Source organism: Cheilinus undulatus, linkage group 14 (genome assembly GCF_018320785.1).
Source record: "Cheilinus undulatus linkage group 14, ASM1832078v1, whole genome shotgun sequence".
In the NCBI taxonomy this organism is placed as follows: Eukaryota; Metazoa; Chordata; class Actinopteri; order Labriformes; family Labridae; genus Cheilinus; species Cheilinus undulatus.
The window spans coordinates 40,223,428-40,239,039 of NC_054878.1; the positions used below are offsets into that span (position 1 = coordinate 40,223,428).

At 41.2% G+C, this 15,612-nt stretch overlaps 1 protein-coding gene across 1 annotated transcript in view; it reads left to right on the top strand.

Annotated features, from left to right (window-relative positions):
* Positions 1-15,612, top strand: part of man1a1 (mannosidase, alpha, class 1A, member 1) — a 265,587-nt gene that overhangs the window by 134,871 nt on the left and 115,104 nt on the right. Inside the window, exon 4 of the mRNA XM_041804487.1 lies at positions 891-971. Coding sequence (XP_041660421.1) covers positions 891-971 — 81 coding nt within the window. The remainder of the gene's footprint in view (positions 1-890; positions 972-15,612) is intronic.

The window sequence follows — 15,612 nt, forward strand, 5'->3', positions numbered from 1 at the left end:
ATGGCAGCGTCCACTGTGTCCCCAAAAGCCTGGAGCATTGTTTTGACCCAGGAGACGTGTATTCTCAATGTTTCAGCCCTGCCACTCATCAAGTAAAGAGCCGCTGGCATCATCAGCAAAGTCCAGATCATCATTATCCTACCTCTTTTCCCCAGCCCTTTATCCAGTCCATACAGGTGCTGAAGAGTGTAGGAGCGAGAGTTTTGGTTCATATCCAGATAGTAAAAACTCAAACAAGATGTTTAATTTAGTAATGATTCTAACTCTAAGGGCTTCAGCAGGGTCCTCTGAGGTTGGTTCTTGAGTTCTAACTAGCTGAAAGGGAGCATATCGCCATCTACCAGAGTGGAGTCTCAGTTACATCAATGAATCACCAGACAGAAAATGTGATATGTGATTTCAATGTCTGCAATGACTAACTGGACCAATTTCCAAGGTTATCAATCAAACAGAAGTTATGATGTATCCCATAAGACCAAAGGATTTGACAAACTGCCATTAACCTTCTGAAAATACTGATGCAGCAGAGTCATCCAATGTCCAATCAACCCATAACACCTGCCAAAGGCACACATGCACATGGCCAAATTATGGATAAATCAGCCTCTCTACTGGCTTGTTGTTTCATCCTACTCAGTTATAGTATACTCCCAGCTTCACAGCAGCGCTTCGCCCTAAAACAGCCATAAGTAAAACATATCCAATAACATTGTGGGCTGTTCAAATCTAAAAATATCCACTTGAATTGTACAAATCCACCTGATATGAAGCCAGACCCCAGACACATTTCTGTATCCAGTTTGTGCTCTCTAAATTCCCCGTTAGTAGGCGTTGAAATGTTTTCCTGGGTTGTATTTTTTCTCATACTCCTCATGCTGTCTGTGTTGCAGAATGCGGAGGTGTCTGTGTTTGAGGTGAACATCCGGTTCGTTGGAGGACTGCTGTCTGCCTACTACCTGTCTGGAAAGGAGGTAAGGAACAAACCGAAGCTCTGTGCAGTGTTTTCTTGTGTCACCTCTGCTTGGAGTGAGGCCTTGAAGAGGGAACTTGCTGCCTCTTTGAATGGCTGATGGATGAAACAGATGGCGCTGTGCGAATGATTGATGGTGGCGATTGAGTGGATGAATGAGTGCTTTTATATGCTCAAAGTCTCACGTAATATGCCCTTTAATAGCTGGTACAGATGAATGTTTCCCATTACTGAGTGCCAAGGTTAGTTCTTTTCCAAGTATAGGTGCCCTCTCATTCACTACAATTGCTCTGCTCTTTGAAAAGAAATTCAGTTTAGCTTATGTAAGGGTTAAATACATACTTTACTATGGGCTGTAACGTTGATTTTCTTGATTTTTGTGCCGTTTGGTTGTTCATTTAAGGTGTGTTCAGACCAAAATCAAATCTTATTTTACAGTTTAATAAAGCCATTTCAGAGACGATTACAGACAGAATTCACAGCCAAGTTGAAGCAATCATATTGTATGATTTAGCAGTGGTATATCCAGACTTTTCTCATTAACTCCATTTTCTAAGATTGAATAGACAGTGCATGTCTGATCTCACAAATTAAAGTACTAATAAAAGAAGTACCACAAGCATTCTGGTTTGGTTCAGTACACTTCTGCAAGGTTTAGACTTGGCTGGGGCATCTCTGTCTGCCATCACCACTCTGTAAACCTTTTCTTCTTCTTCTGCCAATTAATTTCCATCCAATTTTCTCATGTAAGTGTTGAGCACCACCATAAGGAGCCATGAAGTAGCAATGCTGGGTCCCAAAGCAGGGAAATTTGTTAAGCGCAACTTATATATGATTTATCACATCCATATTTGGTGCCAACATATCAATTCTTGTGTCGCACAAGGGAAGACTATGACTATCGCCTTATTGATTTTTGGTCCATCCCCTACTTAGAACCAAGTCATGTGTGAATGACTAATTATAACCCACTTTATTGGCATAAAGATTTCCATCCATTCATCTATCCATCCATCCATTTTCTATACCCCTTTGGGGTCGCGGGGGGCTGGAGCCTATCCCAGCTGTCACTTTTATGTTGGTCCATTACTAGTACCTTCATTTGAGAAGAGGCAGTTCTTTCAACCAATCAAAGTATTATAGTTACTCTAGCGCTAATCCTAAGGGTTGGATGCTACAATTAGTTCCCAACTTAACAGTGCCAAACAAGTAGGACAATATGGATTGGTTATTTTGGAACCTTTCTGAACTGTTTGACTTTCTTTGATTTGTTTGTTTCTGTTTGATCACATATTTTTAAAAAATGAAGCTCAGCGTTAGTTCCTGCAGGACACAGTAGTCATACGCCCAGCCATGATCAGCTGACGGCCAGCTGTTCCCAATTATTGGCTCCCAGCTCACACAGCCAATCGCAACTCTTTCTCTTGTACTTAAATATGACGTACTTCTCATTAATCCCCACTTGCATTAATGCTGCTGCTGCTTCTGCTTGCAAAGCCTAACCTCCTCCACACCAGCCTCTTCCTTTATAGCATAAAGCTTGTTGCACCCTCATATTGACATTCGTGCTCCTATGTATTAATTGCTTTAGAACTAATGTTATTGTTTTCAGTACCTATTGTCAGTAAGGTATCCATCCATATGGGAGGTTTTTAGGTATGTGCTGTTTGACCAACCCAGGGAGCATCTTTTTCTTTCTCTGTCGAGCAAAACTATAGATTTGTTTTGCAATAAAATGGTCACATTTATGATGAGTGTTCCTGACTGAATGTTTTTATCAGCTGTAGTGAGGAAGTTTTAGCCCAAACATTTAGGCCAACCTTTGTCAAGCCTTACCTCCTTAAATTGTTCTTACAAGTTACTGGATACAGCAGTAAAGTTAACTGAGACACAGAATCTGTGATGAAAGTTAGCCTATTGTTTCCATCCTAGTTGATCTCCTATTCAGTTTTCCAGGGTATCTCGAAGGGGGGTTATTTGTCGTTGTATATCCAGTTCAACAAACCTTTACAGAATGGTTGCATGAGCAGACTATCCTCATGAATAAAAGCCAAAATAAGCCTTGCTTTTGGTCTGAATGCATCAGAATAGATGAGTTGTGTACCGAGGTTTTCACACAGCCCAACCTTAGGTAACAGCAAGAAGATAAACCCGAAAGTTTTCTAAAGGATAGCCAAGATTAGATATGAGCATTTGAATAGTATGTGTTGAAAGGAGGAAAGAAAGTTGATATATGGTCAGCCTTGAGAATATGAGAATGTTTTTGTGTGTGAGTGCAGACAAATCACTGTTCCAGACTGGCTTTATTCGGACAAATAAGAAGACTCCATGGGGCTTCTGACTGTGCTCATAATGCTCGTCCTGCATGCTGTGTGCATATATGTGTGTCTGTGTGTGAATGTTCTTAGGGACAGGCTGTGAAAATGACATCAGCAGGGTATTACATTCAGATCATCTTTTCCTCTGCCAGCGCGGGGATTTTGTATCAAACTCTTTCTCTTCTTTCTTTTAATTACACGCCTCAGACTCTTAATGAACGATTGTGCCCTATAAGAGGAGAGACAGGCTTTTAAAAACCCTGAATCTTACCTGTGAAAGGTTTTATTGAAAACTGAAAATCTTCAGAGTTAACCCCAGGATTTATTTATTTATTTATTATCAGGATGTGATAGTGAATGGCTGCTGTTGACACTTGTGCCATACTGTGGTATATAAATGGAGATATACTAGTCTGATGGCATGACCCGTTTCCAAGTGCTTTACTCTGAGTCGATTCTGTTTTTTAAAGTCAAGCTATGGTTTAAGCTATGCTATATTAATAGCAGCAAAAGTCATCATTGTTACTGCAAGTACACTCATGAAAGTTAGGTTGCAAAGTCATAGTAAGAGGAAAATGCAAGCCAGAAAAGATGCTTAACACTACTTTATGGCTTGATCTATCTGTTGTTAACATCTGGCATCGATAATGTTAAAAGTCTTACAATCATCACTTTTACACAATCTCCAAAACTGGCATTCGTGTCAGACAATGTAACACAACAGGCTAAGCCTTACTTACTGACGGTAAGACGATTCGTTGTTATCAGTAGAGGATGGTATTTGGCTGTTGTAAGCTGCTAAGTTATGTGATGACTAATGTGCTAACAGCCAAACAGTGCTAATGTGAGGCTAAGTGCTGTTGTTGTTTAACATAGATGCATATTGTACTGCTGACTGCATGTGTGTAAGGAAAGGCCCATAGCTTTCATTTTGTGTGGTTTAACCACTGACACAAAGACAAATAAGACAAAGTTTGGTTACGTGTAATATTTGTCTACCAGGCTGTAATAACAGGCTAACAATTACTTAGGTTAACTGTTAGCTCTGTTTCTGCTGCTGGGTTTTCAGTGAATGATTTTGTGGCTTTTTTGGGTCCATCCCAGCCCTCCACATAAGTTATTTGCCCAAGCTTGTGAGTCACAGCGTTGTGCAAACTTGGAGAGACAGTAAACACCTTTTCAACTCAGCCTCTTTGTTATGTGGCTGCAGTGTTTCACAAACATAGGTGATACTTAGAACCAGGTATCTATTTACAGACACCCAAGTATATTTCACGGCCCACATTAGAACATGGTGCTAGTGCTGTATTAAGCCGGATATACACTGTGCAATTTTCGATCAATTCAGCAATGAATTTTGAGTCACGTGTCTCACTTTGAAGTCGGGCCGACTTTCATTTGGATCGGGCATCACCTGACGTGCTGTGTACAGGGGCATACGACGGCTGACCACAGCCCAACTACGACCCAACAACTCGCTCCCAACTGGTCAGATGGATTTCTGGATTTGTGGAATGTTTGATATTTTGGTCGTACAACTCCAGACACTTCATGCTCAGAGCGTAAATGTGAGCAGAATAAACAACTTTGGGGGAGTTTTTCTTTTGTTAACTGTCAGATAACATCCTAAATTACCACGACAACAGCTGGACTGACTTTCTGATGCACCCTCGCTATGATAAAGGAAATACCCGAGTAAGAAATATAATACTCCTCCCTGCGGACCTAAAATTTCAAAAGGATTGCAGCAGCAAATAGCAGCATGAATGAGGCTCATTTGCTCCACCATCCGCTCCATCTCAAGGTCTAATTCACAAACATATCACTCTAATCATCTTCAAGCAGCAGCAACATTTGACGACTGTGCAGTTTGCTTTTTTTTAGTGTCAGAATGTGTAAATCCTGATCCTCACCAAGGGCGGAGACAGTGGCAGCTCTAATGTTGTCCATTTTAAGAGTATTAACTTACATATAACATTATATGTATTGCTCTTCAAGTTTTTTTGTCTTGTGCTACAAAACTACCAACCTCTGTAGAACCAGTTGTGGGCAAAAGAAGCTGAAGAACAGCCCTGGGCACATATGTGAATAAATCATCCATAAATACAACATGCAACACTTTTGCACTCACAGTCTTGTCAAAGTTACAAGAGTGAGCCAAACTGTGTTCCATGGTCATTTCTTAGCAGTCACTCTCAGCTCCATTTCTGCTTTTATGAGAGTCAATCAGCTCAAGAGTCTCCTCCATTTTATCACAGCCTTGAGGGGTCCTTCTCCTTCAGCTGCGGGTCAGGGTCCCCTAAAGGCTGGAGGAGTTAGATGGATGGCTGAAGGGCAGCCCTGGAGGACTGAAAGCTGTTAAAGGCTGAGATGACTGAAGGACTGTCGGGCAAAAAAGAAAGGAACATTATCGATGCCCGCTGGGTTTGAATGGAGCTCACACTGCCAGAATACAAAATACAAAAGCACAAATACATGATCTGTGGTTTATATTCCATTCTATCCAACATGAAATATGTAAATTTGAGACAAACTTCCACTAATCTAACAAATCCAGCAGCATCAGCGCCTTTCAAACACACTCCAGATAAAAAAAAACCTTAGAAAGTGTAGCTGCTTTTCAGGGTTTTTTACAGGCTGATTTATATTTATAACAAGATGGACTAATTGAACACCAGTCAGGCATTTTTTAGCTTTAGAGTATCTATAAAAAGCGAAGTGTGGCTGACCTCCTGAGAAGATGTACAACCCTCAGACCCAGAGAGAGCCCAGAGTGCAGAGAGCGAAGCTGTCCGCTGAATATAAAGAGAAAAACAAACATTAGACTGTGACCTTAAAGACGGCTCAGACCCTTGACTTCTTCTGCACGCTGTAGTGATGCCGTCTGAGTACAAAACGAATTTATTAGAGGGAGGAGACTTTGTCAACACCAGGTCTGCTCAGAGTGTTTCATTATGTACTGATAGAAACTGAATTTAGGTTTTTGTGTGCTTCTCTTTATATAAAGCCTCTATGTGTTGCTTCATTAAATCTAGTAATGCATCTTATGATTAGAGCAAGTTGTGCATGCATGTTCTCAAACTTCTCAGGAATTATTTGCCCCTTGATTCGGTGTGCTACAGACAGAACTGAGCAGAAACACTGCACAACCAGTATTTGAATTGAAAAGTAGAGATATTGTTGGAAAAGTCCAATTTGCCAAGGTTTGCTGAGTCTTCATTCTCTCATTCTGGTTCAGTTCACACAACCACAATCATGAGGAAGACTGCTGACTTGACTGCTGTTCAGAAGACAATCATGGACACCCTCCATAAGGAGGGTAGGTCATTGCTGAAAGGGAAGGCTGTTCTCAGAGGCTGTATCAGAGCATATTCATGGAAAGTTAACTGGAAGAGGTAAGAAAAGGAGTGCAAGCAACAGAGATTTATTCAGCCTTCAGAGGATTGTCAAACAAAGCAGATTCAAGAACTTAAGGGAGCTTGACAAGGAGTTCCAGTGGACCAAGAGCCAGACAGGTCCAGGAAATGGACTACAAGTGTCATGATCCTAGTGTCAAGCCAACCACAGAGAACTTCATAAGCATGGGCTGGGCTAAGGAGAAGAAGAACTGGACTGTTGCTCAGTGGTCCAAAGTCCTGTTTTCAGATGAAAGCAAATTCTGAATTTAATTTGGAAATCAAGGTCCCAGAGCCTGGAGGAAGATCAGAGAGGCACAGAATCCAAGCTGCTTGAAGTCCAGTGTTTTCAGTATCAGTCAGTGTGGTTAGGGGTGCCATGTCATCTGCTGCTGTTGGTTCACTGTGCTTTATCAAGTCTAGAGTCAACACTGTTGAGATTGTAGAGCACTTCATGCTTCCATCTGCTGAGAAGCTTCGTGGAGATTTTCCTTTTACAGAAAGACTTGGCATCTGCCCACAGTGAAGCCAAAACTACCAGAAACTGGTTTGCTGACATTGATTGGTTCTAGGGCAGTGATTCTCAACTGGTCTAGTCTCAGGACCAACCAGTAGTTTTGATGACAAATCGTGACCCAAATTTCAAAAAAATTTCAACAATGCACATTTACCAAATAAAAATGTTGCCCTTAAGATCTTGGATGGAACAGAATTTATGACGGGAGCAAGCGATGGGGTGAAACTAAAATGTTTTGCAACCCCTTTCCCCATGATGACATTAAATTTTAGACAATTTTCTAGAGATCTTGAGAATTGACTTCATTAACATGGTAAAAACAACCATTTTACTGCAAGAAAAGGATTTGAAATATAGATAAAACATTTAAATTTGCTCGATATTATAATAAAAGCAGAATAAAATCAATGGTATGGTTGCATGTTCATAGATTTTTTTTCCAGACACATCCACGTTCCACTAAAACTGCTCTGCGACCCACCTTTGGGTCCTGACCCACCAGTTGAGAACCACTGCTCTAGGAAAGGACGATGAGAGATGCAACAATACAGATGAGCTGGAGGCTGCTATCAGAGCAACCTGGGCTTCATAGCACCCCAGCAGTGCCACGGACTGATCACCTTCATGCAACATCGCACTTGTGGAGTGATGTGTGAAAAATGAGCTTCAACTTATTATTGAGTGCATAAATGAGCATAATCCTCAATAAGGTCAATATTTCTGTATTATCCTTTTGACCCTAACCCTAACCCCATGTCATTTTTTTTATTTTTGTGAGCTTTAATCACAGACTGCTGTTGGATGAAGCTGTGTTTAGAGGGTAAGCTGGTCGATTTTGAGCCGTTACGGTAGGTCCAAGAAAATACACACGCATCAAATCTGAGCTGCCTCTGCATCGATGCATAATTGTCTATGCCCGCATCATAATGCATCATGGAAATGATAATTTTCAACACCACTTCAAGGGACAGCCCCGCCAGAGTAAACACCCTCTGGGGAACGTGGCAGAATTTGTGCTGAGGGTGTGAACAAAACATTCACTTTGGTGTGACATTCTTGGCCTGAGTGTCCTGGGTCAAGAGGGTGTGTTCCAAGCAAATCTGTTATCATGGTAAAATATAAGAGAGACTGTCTTCATTGAAGGAAATCATATGAATTAATGAGCAAAACACAGGCATCAGCACTGGCAATCTGCTTAAATATATTGTAAACATCAGTATCAGCTCAGTTTTTACTTCAACTTACACTTCCAAGTTTGACCTTTTTTATCTTTGCCTTGATTGCTCACTTTAGACGGATGAGTCAGCAGTCTGGTTTACCGTTAAAGCATCCTAATCGAATATGCTGTCAGCATACTTTATTAAACAGGGTGATATTTCGCTCTTGTATAAGTCAAAGAGTGCTGAGAGGTGTTTGAGGCTGACAGAAGGAGCAGGTAGAGCAGTGAAGTCACCCCGTCTTCATCCCTGTTGGTTCCTCGTCTGGCTCCGACTCAAAGAGACCGGAGCCTTTGATGAAAAATTGATCAGTAGAAGTACAGATGGTCCTTGCTGTGTGCCCCCTACCAGCAGGCTTTTAACGTCTGGGCCTGAATACATATCGCAGCATGTTTCTGCGCTCGGCCGAAGGAAGAGGTGACAGTAGGAAGGAAGTCAACAATGTATAGAAAGAAGAAGAAAATAAAAGGCCTCCCAGTATTCCTAATCAACGCTGAGTGCTCCAAGGAGGGAAGGATGAAGAAAAGACGGACAGCAGGAGGAGTGAGAAGAAAAGATGGGGACATGGAGGTAGTGCAGGAAGAAAGATGTTACAGAGGAATAAAAGAGCGGGGAAGCCTGAAAGAAAATTCAGTAGATGATGGAGAAAAGGAATTGAAAAGAGCAGAGGGGGGACATGAAAACTAATAAATGGATGAAAACGGACCATCCCTGGCATGACACTATTTCATACTGCTCTACTCATCAGTGATGTTCCAGTTCGGACACAGAGAACTGGAATACTTCACTCTTTATAGACCAGCCAGAAGCAATGGAATGATGCTAGCATCAAACTTCGACTATGAAAGGCAGCAACAACATGCAAACATCAGAAAAGCAACACAATCCCAAAAAAGTTGGGACAATGTGTAAATAGAAGCAGAAGCATGATTTTTTTTTTCAATAGAACATAAATAACACATCAGGTGTTAAAAGAGAGACATTTTACGATTTTGAATTTGATGGCAGCAACACATCTCAAAAAAGTAGGGACAGTGCCATGTTTTTAACATCTTCTTTTAACAACAGTCTGTAAACATCTAGGAAGTAAAGAGACCAGTTACTGGAATTATGGAAGAGGAATGTTGTCCCATTCTTGTTTGATGTAGGATTCTAGCTGCTTAAAGGTCCTGGATCTTCTTTGCTGGATTTTTCCAATATGATACACAAAATGTTTTCTATCTGGACTCCAGGCAGACCAGTTCAGCACCTGGAATCTTCTATTGTGAAGCCATGCTGCTGTGACAGATGCATATGTGGTTTAGCTTTGTTTCTGCTGAAATATGCAAGGCTTTTCCTAGCAGACACATTGTCTAAGGGCTCAGTCGCACCAAAGCTGTTTGGTCCGGTTTAAACTGACTCTGGTCCGTTTTCCCGGATAGTCCGGTTCATTCAGAGTGGTGTGAAAGCTCACATGAACTCTGGTGTGGACCAAACAAGCAGACTCTGGTCTGCTTGAAAACAGGGGGTCTCCGTCCGCTGCCAAACGAGCTTCCGTGGTTTGTTGGTTTGTTTGAGGTGTGAAAGCAAAGCGGACCAACTTGTGAACCAAAGGCAGGGAGTGGCAAAAAGAGTAATGATATATGGATTAACATGTGATTTAATAGACTCAAATACATGTCAGTACCTGGCTTGGCATCTGTGTAGCCATAACAACATGTCATGGTCGGTGCTGATTTATTCATCTCAGCACTGACTGAGACAACGACATGCTAGACAGCTCACCGCCTCACTGGCTTCTCATAGTACCCCATTGCAAGGGCTGAAACCCCAACACAGCATAAATTCTGTATTTTTTCATTGTTTATGTGGAAAAAAAGACCGGCAGAAGGAGATGGATTTCCAGTTTCCTCTTCTATGCTTTCTTTTCTTCTTGGTTGCCTTTTGTTTGTGACGACAGCGCCCCTAACAGGAAGAGGTTGTGAGTGTTTGGTCCATGTTTGGACGGTTTGGTCCGTTGACCAAAAGCAATGTGAATGCGAACCAAACCAAAGGAAAGTGCAACAGTGTTGCAATTACTGTTCCAAAATGGACTGGGTCCCCCAGACTATCAGGTGTGAAAAGGACCTCAATGGGAGCACGTGTTCTCCTGGGACTGCCATTTTTAGTTCATTTTCAATGTCCAGCTATGATTTGACTATGTATTATAGATGCAACATCCTCACACAGGTAGGATGATGCAAAAGGAAAAAGTGTGGCAAAGGCTCTTGTACCTAGCAACCACCACGCCATGGCCCACTTTAGGAACCACTGGCCTAGACCATGGGAACCCATGCAACCCCATACCATCAGAGCTGGCACGATATCACGTATCACGTATCACGATACAGAGCAGGCTTTTGAACTGTGTGGTCCCTCTCCTCTTTTTTCTGTAGGACATGGTGCCCATGGTTTCCTAAAAGAATTTAAACTTGTGATTCGTGTGACCACTGAACAGTTTACCATTTTGCCTCAGTTCTATTCGATGAAGACTCTGCCTCTCTAAAATGCTCCTTTTATACCAAGTCATGTTACTGACTTGTTAACAGCTAATGTAGTGAGTTTTCACATGTTTCTCCTTCTTTTTTTCCCAGACTTTTGTGGCCTTGTTCCTACTTTTTTGAGAGATGTTGCTGTTGTCAAATTCAAAAGAGCTAATGGTAAAATGTCTCAGTTCCAACATCTGATACGTTGCACATGTTCTATTGGGAAGAAAACGTCGGTCATTTGGTTGCAAATCATTGCATTCTGTTTTTATTTAGATTTTGCACCATGCCCCAAGAATTTTAGAAGTGGGCTTTTAAAGAAGACGAAGCACATATGTCCTCTCTTCATGACTTATTGTAAAATCACTACAAAATGGTTTCCTTTGCCAAATCACAGTGTGATTGTATCAACCTCTCCCTGTAAAGATCTCTTCTTTTAAATTGACTGTAATTCTACATAAGAGGAGGTTCCTCTTCATCCTTTCCAAACTCTTATCTTGAAATGATTCTTATGAACAAGCATGATGATGCTTGATTGTGATGAAAAGTAATCCCCCACCCCCCACCCCCCCATCATTTAGCTGGGTCTGACAGAGTAATCTGGTGATGGCAGGATGAGTGTCCCAGCTGTCTCTCTCATTCCTTTAGAAGAGCTCAGATTAAAACGAAGCACCTGTCAGTGGAAAACCAAAGCAACGGAGTCATTCTCAGGTGTTTTGTGGAGAAACAATGACTATTTGACTTCAGGGGCATTGAAAGCTTAGCGCTGAAATAGACCCATTTAGAGGCATGAGCAGCAGACATAATGTAGGATCTTACCACCTTCACTATACACCACCGATCAGGTATTATGGAAGGCTTCTATCTTAATGATCATTTCAATTTAATATCCTGGCCCTTTTAGCCCATTGCAGGTGGACATAAAGAAGCCATTTTTATCTGTAGATAGTCTCTCTTAGTTATTATCCATTCTTCCAATAAACCAAATAAACAATAAAATGAAATGAAGAGTGTCTTCAGTGTTGCAAGGCTCGTGGCTCTCTTGTACCATGGACAGCCTTCTGCTGCTGTAGTTTGGGAGCCATGTGTTGCCTTAGAAGCACGAGTCCCTGCAAATCAATACCAAGCTGTTCTGAGTGATTACCATTATCCTGTGAAGAAGCCTTTCTATCCCACCACACCAGGATGAAAACGCCCCATTCATCAGAATCCAATCCCCCCCTAGAGGAATTTGAAAAGTTATTAGTTTGATTGAGGCATGGGGAGTCACTAAATGGTTAATGGGTATGAAAATTACAAGAATAATAGGCTTTGGCCTTCACAATCACCAGATCAGAGTCCAATTTGAACACACAGGAGAGCCTTTGGACTTGATTGTTGATCAGTGCCTTCCCTGATGCTGATCTTAACCTACAAATTATGAAAATAAGCATTTTGTAGTTTTGGAGCTGTCAGAACTCTTTGTCTGAATTGCCTTTAGTGATGGCAAACAGTACCATTCAGTGCTGCAATGCAGTCACAGCAGCTGGCATGTCTTTAAAAAACTGTCTTTACTGTCTACCATCCCACTAATCTGGGTTTGATTGATTTGCCTTGGCCCTCTTTGGTTGTTCCATGGATTTCCGTGGCATGGACGACAGAAAATTAGCTTCTCTTCAGGTTCCTGTTGCCAGGCCTTGATGCATTTCCTTTTTATTGTCAGTGATTGATCGGATGGCACAAAGCCTCACCAGGATAGCTCAGCACGACTTTGCCAATATTTTCTGCTAATTGATTGGTCTTCACTCAGATTGCTTTTCCCAAGTTTATTCACAAATCTCAGCACACTTTGATATGCAATCAGGCAAGCATTCATCTTTCACTTTCATGCTCAGCCTTCATGATTAAATCCCACAATTACTGATTACTGATAGACTGTGAGTGGACTGTTGGAGAGCCCCTTGAAACTCATTTGGATTTTGTTAAGCCTCTGAATTCAGGGTCATTAAAGGATACAAGAGTTGTAGACTTGTGTGATGAGACTCCACCAGAAAATCAGCCCATAACCTAGTATCAAAGCCTCAGATTCACCTTCAATAAAAGACCACATCCTCCATGGTATTACATCAGAATAAACTTGGTTTCTTCAGACATTTTCCAACAACAGAAAACTATAAAACCAGATTTTTAAGACATAGGCACCAATAAATACAGCTGATAACAGCAGATTTTTATAGTCAAAACATCTGTTTTAAATATGGCCGATCCAGATAAATCTCTTTTCAAGCTAGCATCTGCTGATACCATTATCATACTGGTAATATCAGGTGAATTTGGCATGTAGTAAGTAAGGATGGAGATTGACGGTAACAGTGAAGTCAAGACAATGCCTTGCTTGGCTTTTTTTTTTTTTTTCTTTACAAAGCCTGAAAATCAATAATGTTAGAGCTATTCAACACTGCTACTGGGTCTGGTGGTTCCTGAACTAGGGCTGAGTATTTATCCCAGCCTTTTTATATGATATGTATCCCAATACTGAGACCATGACACAATACATTTCCCGATACAGAGGCCACTATACGACACGTATCTTGATATGGACGCCATGGCACAATACTTATAGCAATACAGAGTCCATGATACGTAATGCGAATCAGAGGCCACGATACAATGCATATCCTGATATGGATGCCATGATACAATACATATCCCCATACAGAGGCCACAATACAAAACATATCCTGGTATAGAGACCACCACACGATACATATCCTGATACAGAGGCCACGATAAAATACATATCCTGATACAGAGGCCACGATACAGTATGTATTGCAATACAGAGGCCACCATACGATACATATTGCAATACAGCAGCCATGATACATATCCCAACACAGAGGTCATGATACAATACTTAATGCAATTCAGGGGCCCCATTACAATGCGTATCATAAAACGAACAGCATGATACAAAACATAACCTGATACGGAGGCCAAAGTTCAATACATATCCTGATAGGACACCATGATACCATACGTATCATAGTACAGAGGCCACAATATGTATCCCGATACAGAGGTTTCGATATGATATCTAACGTGATTCAGAGGCCACAACACAATACGTATCACGATACAGAAGCCATGATATGGTGTGTATTACAATAGAAAACCTGAAATAATCCAGTATGTTTGCTTTAGCCTGCTGGCCTTAGATAGACACCATTTTTGTTACCAGTTTGAGTACCAACTGGGCATAGCTAGTATATTTTTTTGGGGAGAGAGACGTGAGGCGGGGCTGCAGTTCTATGACTGCTGCCATCTGCTGGCTTCTTTGGTAAACTGCACCATGGGGGTTGTACAGTATGTGTAGGACTTGAACTTGTACGATAGTCATCTGACAACTCAAAGCACTTTCACATCACAGGTTATACTTAAACACTGATTACCTTCCCAGGTGCAAGATGACCAACTCTACTCTCATTCCATTTAAGTCAAATCACTGGCGCTCAAACAACTGTCTGATAAAAACAAACAGATAACCAGTTAATAAGTATCAATCACATCAGCATTGGTACATCTACCACCAACTGAGCAACTTTACAGTATTGATATAAAAACTATCAAAATTGATAAGAACTCTGATCATCAAAGAGTATCAGTAAGGGGTTGAATAGCAATTAGATTAAGCAATCCCCATCCTAGTATGAAATTTAATGAGAGGATTTTGAACATGAATTTGCAGTTTATCCCAGTATTCTTCACCAAATCCAGTCACATTTTCATTCTTGCATTAGTGCTTGTCTCTTTTATTACTTTTGTAACTATTTCATACCAAGGTGCAGCCATTCTGGAATTAAACATGGAGTTCAGCAGTTTGATATTAATTTCCGTCTTGTTTTTGGAGGCTTTCTACATTTCCCTCTGACATTTAATATCTGCGCATTCTGACAATAATTACAAGTATGCTGCTTGTAATATATAATAATCTTTTCCTCTCTTGTCAGAAGCTCACATTCGTGGTCAGCCGTCATAAATGCAGCATCAAGCAAAACATGACATTAGCCAGAACTGAAGCAGATTATAACTGACAGGCGTTTGCCATGAAGTTTGCATAGATTTGCACACTATTTTAGACATGTATGTCTGATGGTATGGTGACCACAGAAGCTGCTAGTTATTGAATTTTAATTCAGTCATAAGAGTGCATGTGCTGTATGCAGATTAAGACTTTGTTACACTATGCTCAAGGCCGTTGGTAGCCTCAGGGCTGACAGCACCCTGAGGACTCTGCTCCACAGGGCAGACAGGGTGCTTGTGTGATCACTAGTGTTAGTCAAGGTCAGAACCAAAGTCATTAAATGTGTAATACTCCAACAAATTGAAACAAGATGTCAGCACTTAAAATGTGCTCATTCTTAGCTCTGACGTAACAGGATAATACACAGCATTTACGGTTTGCCCCGAGTGAATGAATGTGGAGGTTTGGAGGGCTGTGGGCTGATGTAGCATGGGATTATGGTTAACCCATGGTGAAGGAATACAAGTGTGAAAGCCTCAGAGTGATGTTAAACCAGATATGGTCTGAGATATATGTCCTCATGGGAATCATTTCCTGTTGGCAGGCTTGCTTTGCCCACTTCTGGCTCCACATGAACCAGAATCCATCGAGAGCTACAGATCAATCATTTTGATATGCATGAAGCTGC